Source organism: Parus major, chromosome Z, assembly GCF_001522545.3.
Source record: "Parus major isolate Abel chromosome Z, Parus_major1.1, whole genome shotgun sequence".
Lineage (NCBI taxonomy): Eukaryota > Metazoa > Chordata > Aves > Passeriformes > Paridae > Parus > Parus major.
Window position 1 is genome coordinate 19,324,572 of NC_031799.1, and position 13,819 is coordinate 19,338,390.

Sequence of the window (13,819 nt, forward strand, 5' to 3'; positions counted from 1 at the left end):
GTCACTCTGAACGCCTACTTCCTGCAAAGTCAATCCACAACAACTGATGTTGAGAACACTTTATGTTTCTCTGATAATTCTGCAGTTTTGAGATGACAAAACAAATTAATTCTGTTTTTTTCTAATCATAAGGTTACAGTCCAGCATCTTTAATTCTTTTATACTTTCCATGATTTTATGAGAAATACTGTTTCTTATGAACTGAGTGTTTTCAGAAGATTGTATAATGTGGGTAACTAGATTATCATCCCCTGCATAGATTATTTAGTTAACACCTTCTTTACTATTTATTTTATTCTTAAAAATGCAAAACAGCTTTAAGTACCAACCTCATTTTTACTTAGACATTCATCTTTCTACAAACACCCCTGATCTACTTTTTTAATAGCTCTCAACCATTAGTACCAAATATAAGTAACTTTCACAAAATCAAATCCCATTTCTGAGTCCAAACTCATGTCTCATAACAACTTGTTTTCATTTCCTGCTATTTCAGTTTGTCCACCTTCAGCACAGGTAGAAAGTGACATTTTTCCTGACAGAGTAAGTAAAAATGAAAAGAAAAAATAGAAGCAGCAATGTGAAGGGGAAAAACAAGACAAAACCTAACTATGTACTGGTATCAACATATGTATGGGAAAGGGAAAATATTTCTCCCAATTTCCTCTCAGTATGCTTCAGATAATCCTACATGTGTACTTCTGACAGTATCAAAACAATAAATGGCATCCCATATTGCCTCAGCATCAGAGTGATGCTCTTTTGAGTCCTTAAGCTGAACAGAGTATAAGAGAAAGGGAAGGAAAGAAACATCTTGCAGCACTGGATTCAGACGAGCTGCAATCCAGTAAGCATTTGTGTTCCTAAATTCCCACTGAAAGTCAAAGAATTTCCTAGGAAGATTGAGATTTAACTGGAATTGAAAGCTGAACAGCTTTTTGTTGTTTGGTTTTGTAGTTTTTTTTTTCATACAGACCCTAGTCTGATGAGCAGGCAGCAAGAAAAATAGTTTGAACACTCATCACATAAAATAAAAAGTCTTTAGGGAGTTCTCTCAGTACCTAACAGTTTTTTAGTGGCATTTGATATTCTCTAGGGTAACTTTGGCAGCTCTGAGCAACCACTCCAGGGTGTACAAGTCTCATGTTTGCCTGTAATCCACTAGCTCTGTGAGGATGTCTTGGACATGTTTAGGCACCAACCATGTCATAAGATACTTCCTTGATGCCTGATTCAGGACCACTTGGAAGTATAAAAATATATTTACAAAAATATGTATTAAAGGTTTCACTGTGTAACTCTCTGCTAGGGAGATCGTTTGAAGGATACTTGAAAATGTGATCCTAATACAATGTAAGAATACTGAAAAGACTACAGCAGAATTAATTTCCAGATCAACTAAATACATCCTAGATGACCTTGGGAAAAAACTGCTCTCTTCCTGTGCCTCAGTTCCTAATCCATGAAGTTGTGGCAGGTAAACTACTTTTCTCCTCAGGTTATGACAAGTCTATGAATTTTCTAGGTTCGTCACACACACTGTCTAATATAAAAGATTCGCCTTTGATCAGTATTTCCAGAGTTGTTTAACACAAATAATGTTACTATCAGAAGCAGTTTTTCAGATAAACAAAAGAACAAAATCTTCAACAATCCTACCTTTTTTATTGAGTGGTCGTTTTCGCACACAAACACAAATCCTGTGCTCATCAATCTGCAAAGGAAAGTCTTTCAGTGAACTACACCCCAATTCCAGTTACAAAATATTTGACTTTATGTGACTTCTCTTTCCAGTTAAGTAACCAATCATTTAAACCAAGAGAAATGTCCCAGACAACGAGTCATCTGAACATGTAAAAACCCATTGTGCCTGCACAGTAGCAAAGAACCCAAAAGGGAGAAGCATAAATTAACAAAACTCCCTGCAGACAGTGTTCTAATCCAACAGAGTTACAGGTACTATTGGACTATGCAAGCAAATCCAGCTTTAACAGGGTAGATATGCTTTTGACAGAAATCATCACATTCTCTGATTTCCATAGAATTTGACAGGCTTGTTCATATAAGTATTCCACTCCTCTGACTTATCTGCAAACCAAAAGAACACATCACCTTCAAAGATCAAACAGTAATCATTATTTGAAGAGGGCTTTTAAGTAAGTTTCATGGTTTTGTGTGCAAATCCCTTAGCATCCCTGGAAAATTTACCATACAAAGGCTGAGTGACTACTTAGTACACATTGGCATTATTTAATAGTAAAAAGACATTTAAATAACTTAACAAGTTCAGTAAATTATGACTTCCAAAACCTACTCATTTCAGTACCAACAAATTACTGGAAAAATAAACCCGTTATACTGAATACTGCCATATATTGAAATACCTATTTTTTGCATTAACAGACAGAAATATACATTGGAAAAAAAAAAAACTGAAACAGCAAAAACATAGAAGGATAACACATTTCCATGCGGCTGGCATACTTACAGGATCTGCAGTTGTCAGTGGTCTATAATCCAAACTTCCCCTGAAATCTCTTATCATACACATAATTTCATAATTTGGGTTTGTAGCATCAACATCCTAGGAAAAAGTAAGCAACAGAATTTCTATTATACTTTTTGCTTCCAAAAAAGGCCTAAATTAATTATCTATTAAAAAAATACACATCAACTGAAATCTTATTTTTTCTGCAAAACACCAGAAATGTCTCTTGAGAGCTAAATGTAGGTTTAATATGTTTTTCCACTCTGATGTAGCTAATTTAGTGACCATAAAGGAAACAATTGGATGCTTCCCATGTAATTTTGGTTGGCAAATAATAGAAAATACTTATAAATTGAGGACTCATAATTAATCTACTTAAGAAAGAGAAATTACTCCTGCCTTTGCCAGCACCTTCAAACTGAATAAACATATAGTCAACACTTCCTTATCTCAGATATGGCATTCTGACAGATGCATAGATACTCGACAGGTACAACACACACCACAGAGGACAGTGCAGGAACCTCAGCTGCCCTAAACACAGTCCTGCTGGATACAAGCCAGTTATAGTTTACTCCTAACTATTGGTCCTCTGCTAATTTATACACATATCTGGATGCATTGCAAACTCTTCCAAGGGTCCCAGAACCCCAGCAAGGCAGAAGCAATCCCAATGATACTCAATTGGCTACATCCAGGCTGTGATAGTTTTGGCTGGGATAGAGGCTTTGGGATTTGGCTTCTTTCTCCATATAAGAGTGTGATAGGCAGCTCTGCTTCGGATTTGTGCTGGAAAGAGGATTGATAATACATGGATGTTTCAGCTACTCCTAAGCAGCACTTACACAGGAAAGTCCATTTTTGGTCCTCACCCCACCCCAGCAGCAAGGCAGTCTACACAGCTGACAGCTGAACCCGTGACACAGGCACAGAAGACAGCCTATCCTTAAATGTGGAGCCATCAGTACCAGAGTAAATGAACATGTAAGAGGTCATGCATGGAGCACCAATAAGCTGAGCGTGAGCCTACTCTGTTTTCTGCAGAACTGATTACACAACTTCGCATCACCTCTCCCTGCAAATACCTGTTTTACAACCCTTCAGGACATGCTGCTGATGCCAGCTCTGGAGCTCAGACCCTCCTAAGTTTTGCATGATATAAAATTTCTGAATCATAGCTGGCTGTGGACACGATGTAGGTGCTCTCAGAAAGCACTGGATTGGGGTTACTAAGCTGAAAGGCAGCCAGCTCATTCTCTGCACTTGTGACAATCCTCACCTCAGAAAATACTATATCCTGGTTACCAGAAGCTGACTACCTTGATGTCATCCACTCTGACTACATGGAACTAAAAATTGCTGATAGTAAGTCTTCAAAAAATGTCTCTTCATAACATTCAGAAAAGAGTATTGTTTATCATGGAGAAAGCATTTACCTAATATTCTTCAAGACCTGTTTAAAAGTCTTGCATACTAGTAGTCAGTGCTTGGTGCATTACTGTTTCATTTCACGACAATTTCCTCATACACAAGTTTAAGACTCAAACGCAAAAGGAGTGTTCACAGGAGAAATAAAAAAAATTTTGCAAGTAACACCACTTCAAAGCATTTGAATATATAAAGCCAAAAATCGTCATTCATCACATATTAAGACATATTAATGTTTTGTGTAAACAAATGTAAATGATAAGACACAAATTTTAATGTAGGTGATTTTAGGTCAATGTGGAAACATCATTAATCATGAAAAGTAAATTGTATGAATGATTTACTTCATAGTGGTAACTCTCATGTCAGCAGCAGACTGGTACTATCTCTTTAGAGACTAAAACATTTGCACACAGCTGCCAACAAGATTACACTCCTAGCTTTGCTAAAGCTTTTACACCATTGTGACAGAAAGTCATTTAATATTAAGAGATTTTTCTCAAAGGATTAGCCACTTCATTTCTTTCACACAAGTTTTTAGCAACTGGCTGCCAAGCTGCTTGTATGATGAAATTACAAATGTACAGACCAGTTTAAAGAAAGAAACATTAGAAGTCACTGTTAAAACCTGAGCCTCAAATAGATCTATAAAGCATCAGAGATCATAATGAACAATTTATGATAATGTTGTATTACTTCCTGTAGAGTAACAGACTTCTTTAAAAGTCAAAAGGTCGGTTATTGACAAAAATACATTTTCCCTAAAAAACAGCTATCATCAGTAGTTGGTCTCTGAAGAACACGCTGTATGACAGAAATTGAAAGTAATGATTTCTTTAGGAAGAAAAAGGGGGAAAACCATCTATAGTAGTAGTCCTACCAAACACCAAAATATTTGTCAAATCTGTGCACAGAATGAAAACCATTTCAAGATTATCACAGTCACAAAAATTATTAAAGACTGAAAATAGAATAGTTCTGCAAATTTCTCTTGCTGACATATGATTTCCAGTTGAGCTAAAAATACTAACCTGAGCTCTCTTTTCTCTAAGTTCCTGCTGCTGTAACCTTCTTTTTTCACGTTTCTCTTGCAATTTTTCAACCTCTTTTACACAGTTAGATTTTCTACGTGCTTAAAGAAAAAGATGCAACTTTAAAATACCTTCCATATTTACATTGTGAACTTTCATTTAATTAATGTATCAATAATTAGGATATATCAACTATCAACTATGTTTTCAAGCAAATCTAAATAGTATAGAATAATTATGGCATTAAAATTTCTAAAATCCATAAAACTTATTAGAAAAATATCATGGGAATGGGACAAATTACACAAACAAAAATATATGACCTTGAAAGAATATTTGGACAGATACATGTGATCTCTTGGTTTGAATTAAAAGTAAGCCCAGACAAATAAAAAAAAATTTGGAAAAAAAAAACCTAAACAATACTACCATGGTTAAAAGAAAATAAAGGAAAAACAAATTCCAAATACTAGTACAATTGCAACAAAAAAGAACATATGTTTAGCCACAGCTTTCTGAAAAGCTCCTCAAGGAAGCTCACAGACAACTGAGCATTTGTCGTTTATGGATAACAAAAAAATCCAAGAGAATGTATATGTAATGCCCAGAATGAATCAGTCCTTAATACACGGTTTACATACAAGGGGGTCCAAATTCCTTTTTTGCAGCTTGAACTGGAGATATATCTGAAACGCTCCCATTCTGTTGAGAGGAGGAAGACTGCTCGGGAAGCTGAGTAGGTCGTGCACGTGCAGAACCAACCACTGCAAAGGAAAAGCAAAAAGCTCATCTGGACATGGAGGAGTAACCTTCCTACCCATTTCTGAAATGCTTTGTTAAGATGAGATAAAATGAGGCCCCTTTCTAAACACAACCATTTACTGTGGATGAGGAGGAGCCATACTCTATTAATAAAAACATCTGGTATGCAGACTTTTTTATCCTAGTGCTGTACACTAACACAACATGATTATTAAGTACCAATGCTGCACACGCATATTTTTAAATACCGCAGAATTAGTACAACTTACTATGTGCACAGAATGAAGTGTTTACTTGGAGATACGCAGTCCTGAAGCATGAAGTGCTTCAATTTTATTTATATCACAATTATACCCAAAGAAACAGTAAGAAAAGAAGCCCCACTATTTCTCATTTTCTAGATTCTACAAAATGCTCCAAACCAACTGAGCCTATGATCACTGGAGGAGCAAAGCAATAGAAATTAAAGCCAGTGAAGTGCAGAACAATCTGTAAGTAGAAGAAACAAGCCTTTTTGCCTCTATACCAGAAGGGACACAGATACAATCAATATGTCTAAACTTATGCATTGATTCTATATGTGCTAAGAATGCCAGTTTCTGAAGAAGTTGTGATATTTTTTCACAGTGAATGAAGTGAGAGTGGTGAGCATGCAAGCCTGTGTGATAGAGCTGAATGCTTTAAATTGTTTTTCAAATTGTTGCTTTCATCAGCTCTGCTTCAGCTGGCCTATTTCCTGCACACACCTCTGAGTGTGTCAGAGCAGCATATCATCTTTGATCAGCAACCAGAGATGAGACTCCAAGTGAAGGCCAGCTCACTGTACAACATGGAAACAACTACAGATACAGGTTTTTAACAAGACAAATGCCCAGATCATTCCACATATCATGGGACATCTAGCTTATAGTATAAATTGACTACACAAAAGAAAACAGTGTGATGAGAAAAGCTGAATTATAAGGCCAAAAGAAAAATATTTAGGCCAACAGTGAATAGGCATGGTACTCATTAAAATACAAGTTACAGGGTTATTTCAAACAAACAGATATTTTACTACAAATGACAAAATGTATGGATGTAAGGACAGTCCATCAGTAAGCCATCACATATGTAAACCACACTAAGTAGGAAAAGAACCCCAAAACACTCTGGTAGTTTCAGTCTGCTTAACACCCCTAGAGCCACATGGCAGAAGGGCAAAAGTAGTCCCAATCAGAAGAGTCTGATCACTTGCAAAGATATGCAAGCCCACTTGTTTTCCAAGTTTGGACAAATGGACTAGAATCTAGTCTGAAGAAATTAATGTTTTTACATTAATTACAGATTAATGTTTGGAAGAAGAATCATCATCACCATCATCAATTCAAGTCGGTTAAGTTGAACATAGGAGAGAAAAAGAAAACAATAAGCAGTAACTGTTCTTTCACATGTTATATGTACTCATCCAACACATATTTTTCACCTATTCTTCTGTGCTATTTGAGCAATTTTTTTTAGGTTTTTTCACTATTAACTGTGGACTGATAAAAAAACCTTTAGGACTGAAGTATTCTTGTATTCTTCTGATTGTTCACATTCAGACTGTAACAAAACAACTGGCAATTAACAAAAAAATTTTAAAAATTGAAATGTTAAGAATTCTAAGTGCACTACTTAGTGCATATTGAAACACTAAAATAAGCTGAGGATACTTATATATGAAAAGTCCATGCATGATTTAATATGGCATAATTAATTATCTTCAAATTTTTGCAGTCAAGTAATTCAGCTTAATTTTTATAATGATATATTGCCTAAACTTGCATATAAATATTTTTTGTACAGTATGAATTCCTAAGTATACATCGGAATAATTCTAGGAATTATATACTATATCTTTTACATGCCACAGGCATACATATCAAATGAGAAATGCAAAACTATTAAGGAATACTAGATAAACAGGAGGTTAAAATATTACCGTATTTTTTACTTCATTGAAATGGAAAGAGAGGACATTTACCTCTATTGTCTCTGGCAGGAGGGTCATTCTTAGCAGGTAACACAGTTCGTCGACTCTATAAAGAAAGAAGTCTCTTGTTTGATCACCATATTATTGAAAGCATAATCTGCAGCCCCACCTCTGCCTCTTTCCAGCGAATGAAAATAACACAACATGAACAAAAGAGATCTTACTGCCGCCTAATGCCACCATGAAAAGTGAATGGATGAAGGCTGATTGAACTGTATGCAATGTTTCAGAAAAATCCAAAACCTTTTCTTTATCCTTCATTAAGACATTTAGCTATACAAATATTGGTTCCCAACTCCCTCTCTGCCAAACCTGTTCTTAAAAACATTTAGAAATCCCTATTCACTACAGGAAAAAGAAAATAACACAGTTATGAAATTGCACCACAGACAAAAAAGTTAAGTTAAAAATTCATGTATAGCATCATGTATAGAGCTACTGTAAAGTAACCATGAACATGCCACATAGATATTACCAACCTTCACAATTTTGTTTACTTTGGCTGATGAAGCAGGTGGTGGCAGCGTCTCTGGGTTAGGTTCAATATCTTCATCAGGTGCAAGATCTGGGTTAAGTGAAAATATGCTCTCTAAATCAATCTGTGAAAAAGAGCATAAAACACATTAATGATACTTGACATAAATCCTCTCTTTATCTCCTGTTACGTTTGACAGTAAACAGTAAATATGTTTAGTGGTTTTACCCCACAGTTTGTTCCTTTTAAGATCTGAATTATTTTCTGTTCACTAAAAATAGACTAATCTTTATTTGAAAACACATCATTCAGTAAGGGAATGAATGCAAAATGACCAATAGATAGTATAACTTTGTAAGGCAGTCAAACTAAAAGAGAAGTAGCTAGAACTATTATGGCAATTTGACAATTACTGAAAAATATGTAAGACATTCTGTAACATAAAAAGGAGATCTCAGTTACCTTAAATTTCCCAGAGAATGCAAAAGGAACAAATTGCAAAGATGCCAAAAAATCAAACCATAGCTGAAACCATGTTAAATTTATCATGGGTTTCTTTGGTTCTTTTTAAGTATTAGTGAGTGTTATTCAAACTGCTGTAAAATGTAAGGGAAGAGGGGAAGATTTAAAAACATAATTTTGTAAAAATGTTGAAGAGCTTTGGTCTGTATAGATTTCAATTTCTCTTGGCTGAAGCTTTCAAAGACTTCAGCACTGTATAGATTCTATGTGTCATTAGCTGGTGAAATCTCTTGGACCTTCTCATGGCTTTTTTTTTTCCTTTTTCCTGTGTTTTCACAAAACCAGTAAAGTGCAATTACTTCTGAGATGCTTCCCAAACTGAAACTGGATAACATGGTCCAAAATTTAAAGGAAGATGTGGTAGGAAAGTTTTCCCTAAAATGACCCAGTTTCATAAGGAAAGCAAGGTTGGAAAATTGCTGCCAAGAGTAAGTGAATAAGCAAACAAATTGGCAGTTGAATTCCTCAAGAATATAAACACAAGAAAATTTTTATTTTAGCTCTCCTACTAGCTTCCTGTCTGAATGGTGTGTCATTCTCCCTCTTAAAAATTTGATTTTTCCAATTTGTAAAAACTGGATAACAAAGATACCCTTTGTAATCTGGTTCAAAATCAATAAATGAAAACAACTGTCTAAAAGCTATGACACAGAGCTCAGTAATTCAAATTTACAGTGGGAAACAATTTTCTCATGACTTTCTGTACAAAATTTGGTTACAGTCTATAACCAAAGAATCATGAAGTAAATTAAAATTTATGTCTCATTTTTGTTTCCAGTGCAAATTACAGGTAACATTCACACAGATTACACATTTTTTAAAAAGTTAAAAAAAAAATAAGCTTACCTCTTTCCCTTTAGTATCTCCATTTTCAATCCATTCAACAGTTACACTTTCATTATCGTCATTTAGGGATGTTACCATAGCCTGGTGAATTCGGCCTAGAAAGCAAAGACAAGTGGTTTATTAAACGGTAGGAAAAATTTCCAGAATGCATTTCCATCCATTTCTGCACTGAGACATATAGAGAAAGGTAAGAAGAAGATTGTTGGAAAAAGTTAGGTGATAAATAGAAGGTGATTGCAGGCCACACAGTGTGAAGTGGCTCAGACCTGACCTACCAGTGGAGGCTCTAATGGATAGTCAGCATCTAAATGAAAATCACAATGAACAGAAAATTGAGTGGTAAGTAAACAGAACCTCTCAGGAAAGCCACACCACTTAGACTCTCTCTCCTTGAGAACAGAAAACTCCAATACCAGAAGATGCTACAGGTGCTAAAGGCCCTGTAGGCTTGCTAGTCTGCCCACCTAGGCTGATACAACATTACGTATCTGAACACTGAAATTAAGCCCTTTGAAACTGTGTTCTGATACTCATTTTTTCTAGGCACTTTAAAATGCCTGGAATAACACAAACCATTATTTTAGAAAGAGCTACTTACACAGACTTCTGAGCTTGAGTTAAGGTGCTTTTGCACTGACTTTTCCAATGAAAGATCCAAAGGAAGCAAGCCCTCATAGAGTAAGATAAAAACACTAAATTTTCAGTAGAAATAAAGAGTTTTCTTCTAAAATATATAATACACGGCAGTTTTTTTATGTTCTCTTTCCTATGCACAGTACAGAAGAGCAACTGGAAGAGCAGGACAGTCATGCATGTGACACAAAAGGATCAAGACCCAAGTGTCACACTGATTTCACATCCATGCTTTGCCCTGAAGTACCGAGAACCGAGGTCTCTAAAGAACAAGAATCCAAAGCAACTGTGCCTCACACACCCTCCTGTAACTAGGGTCCATATTACAAAGAAGCAATCCTGTGCTCCACCTGCCACAAGCCACCCCCTAGGACTATGTGCAGCTCCCAAAACATGAATGATCATACTGGAGCAGTTGTGAATATGCTGCTGCTACTGCTGGGCACCTGCTCAGGGTAAAACACAGTACAATCAGCACACACGCTTCAGTTTGGGCATTCTCTGCCTTGCACTTTCTCTTTTTTTCTAAAGCTATTGGACCCAAAAATCCCCTTTACTTTTCTGCTCCATTGGTTTCTTCAACTTTTTGTTTTGGCCACTTAAGTCACAATTGACAGTTTTCCAAAATAAAACAAAAAAAAAAAAAAGGTTTTACAGTCTAAGTCTCTAGGGCCTGCAGAGGGACAGAAAGAAAGAAAAACTTTGAATGATACCCTGAATTACCTCAGCCAATAGTGAGAGCAACAAATGTACACCTTTAATATTTCTTTTCCTACAAAGGCTGCCTAAACATTCACATCTATTTAAGATTCAGTAAGGAGGAAGAACACAGGGAAGCATCACAGAAGGTAACAGCAAATCCCTGTAGTGTCACACAGCGTAGAGGAAGAGACTTGCTGCAGCTCAGGTAAGGTGTAGGGTTCAGAGAACTCAAAGAGCAGCTGGCAGCCCTGGGCAGCATCACTTTCACATCTGCAGTACTCGCCTCACTGGCAACACACATTACAGATGCACTCCACGCTTCTCCTGGCCCAAAGCATAACAGTCGTTCCCACACTAAGGCAGGTTAAGTAGTTTTCTAACATTCTAAATAAAAAGCCTCCTCTTTTTGCTTCACTTAGTTTCTGTCCTCTGGCATTCTCTTGTTTTTATTTCCCTGACCCATGCTTTTTCTGAACAAACCCTTTCATTTGTGCTTCCTGAGCACCATTCTCACCATCCTGAATACACCTCCCCATTAATATTTCAGCATTTAATAACCTCTAGGGACTTAATTTTGAGCAAGAACACTACTGTAGAATATTGTATTGTATTGTTTCAATGAGCTATCTGGTCCTTTAGCAAAGAAACAACAGAAGATACTGGCTTCCTATAGTAATGCCACTCCTGCCTCTTCCGCAAATAGTGTGCTGCAAGGACACAAAAACCCTGGGAACTGGGAATTTAAGCTTACATTGGTATAATCTTCTGCTCTTTTTTAAAGCCTGGCCCAGTTGTCAATTCAGAATCAAGAGAAAAACAATGTATGAAAAATATATGTTTAGTAAAACATATTCTATATAATATAACAATAATACTTAGTACATTACCAAATTTTTAAAATTTTGGAGAAAACCACTATTCTCAGCTGAAACCTGTGATACTGTCATAGGTTTCAGCTGTGAATAGTCACAGAGACATCATGTAAGTCCTACTATGTGTTTCTGTGCTCTTACTTTTGACAGACATCAAGTAATATTTAAAAAAAGGTTTCAATTTTGCCATAACAAGTGAAAAGAGATCAAAGCAGGCTGATGAATGAACAGAAAATACCCCACACTCTAACAAATACAGTAAGCCAGCATGCTGTAACAAAAGAATCACAAAAAATCTTCCATTTTTGTGCCAGATTTCCTCCCTTCCCTGGCCAAGAAAGTCAGGGCTGAATAAAAACCACAAAAACCCACATACTAACAAAAATAAAAGTTATGTTCGTCTTACAAATACTCTGAGCTTAAACATAAAATGTTCACTACAGTGTTTAAACTAGCAATGTACTCATACAATTTGTTCCTAAAAATTCTTTGTATTACTGAAAGTTTACATGTTATTGAAGTGCCAGATAAAGCATTTACATCTTTACAATTGCTTCTTGCTCTCTGGAAACAGTATTCCATTATATTTTTCTAGTACACAGCTGAATACAGCAGCTGGGAAATTCAGGAATGCCAGCAACCAATTAGGCTGGCATAAACCTCGTCTAGCATATAAAGCAAGACCAAGCTACAAATGCTGAAGTGTAAGAGCCAATCTGCAGAGACTTTTTCAATGCAATGGCTCTAATTTCTGGTGCATTTTCTAGAGCTGGTATCAAAATTTGACATGTCAGCATGCCCACGTAAATATGAACCAGCATTATAAGCTGAAGAAGTAACAAGTAATTCAAGAAGACACACACCTTAAAACCAAGAAAAGTAGAGCTGATACAGCAACTCTTCTCTTGGCATTTCCTTAATTTCTATTGCCTCTCCTCACATGATTAGAATTCCAATTACAAGCAACTTTTTTTTCTGAGAAGTTGTTTCATTTCTGTAGGGCTACCCATCACAGCACAAAGCCTGTCTGAGTTTCAGATGTGTTTGGACAACACTCTCAGGCACATGCTATGACTCTTGTCCTGTCTAGGGCCAAGAGTTGGACTTGATAATCCTGTCAGGTCCCTTCTAACTCAGCATATTCTATGATTCTGTGGGGCTCAAAACTAATGGAAAAATTATTTGAGAAAGCAATCATTTGGGTATGTTCTGTCATATAGCACGTGACGTCTGGCTAATCTGTAGTGACCAGAAAATACTGCTGTGTTAAAAAATACTGCTGCCAATACATCAGTACAACAGAAAAATGTGTGATGCCAACACTTTACAATTACCTTAAATACACAGACATTACAATACTCTCAGTCCAATCAGGTGAAAAACATGAACTCCCCATTTCCTTTCTTCCTAGTCTTCCGATAAACATTTGACAAACAGAAGGAAGCCAAGTATACTGATCTGATATCCACACGTATTATATAATAATATAAATATCCTCTACTCTAAAAGTTCTTACGGCAGCTAGTGGTGCACAAAACATTCAGGAAGAGCAGTGAAAGCAAATAACCAGGGCTAAATCAAACATTTTAATTAACTCTTAGCCTAGGTAGCAATGCTAACTCTTTGCAAATACCAAGCGTACTTAGATCTTTACCTCTAAGCAAAGAGAATATTTTCTACCTGCCAAGCTTCTCCAAACCACCACAGTTTTGAAGCAGAGATCAATCAGAGTAATAAATCAGAGTAATATAAACCCACAGCCCTTTCATCATCCTACTACTTCTCAGAAACATAAGTTATCAGTGCAAAATATGGGTTGGTGTCTAAATTACAGTCTGAACTACAGCAGCGGCTGACATGTGACAAACTCCTCCGTATTTTCCCAAGTGATTCAAGAAATAGAGCTGGACTACATTCTTCCCCACCCTTCCACATAATTGAAGAGTGTCTACCCCAAAAAACGTTGTATTCACACATCTCATGGACAAGCTTTATGAAATCTTATAAATAGCTTTGAGCTATTTTGAGCCACAATAATTAAAAATT

The 13,819-nt window shown here is 36.2% G+C and overlaps 1 protein-coding gene across 2 annotated transcripts in view; it reads right to left on the minus strand.

Moving 5' to 3' along the window:
- Positions 1-9,684, minus strand: part of KIF2A (kinesin family member 2A) — a 34,270-nt gene extending 24,586 nt beyond the window's left edge. Inside the window, exons 1-7 of one of the 2 annotated variants that reach the window (XM_015652734.3) lie at positions 9,567-9,684; positions 8,203-8,322; positions 7,715-7,769; positions 5,589-5,711; positions 4,948-5,048; positions 2,489-2,584; positions 1,660-1,714 (exon numbers count right to left, since the gene is read on the minus strand). In XM_015652734.3, the coding sequence (XP_015508220.1) occupies positions 1,660-1,714; positions 2,489-2,584; positions 4,948-5,048; positions 5,589-5,711; positions 7,715-7,769; positions 8,203-8,322; positions 9,567-9,644 (628 nt within the window). In that variant the 5' untranslated portion in view covers positions 9,645-9,684. The remainder of the gene's footprint in view (positions 1-1,659; positions 1,715-2,488; positions 2,585-4,947; positions 5,049-5,588; positions 5,712-7,714; positions 7,770-8,202; positions 8,323-9,566) is intronic. The other variant, XM_015652735.3, reaches the window with a different exon arrangement.
- Between the last annotated feature and the right edge of the window lie 4,135 nt (positions 9,685-13,819).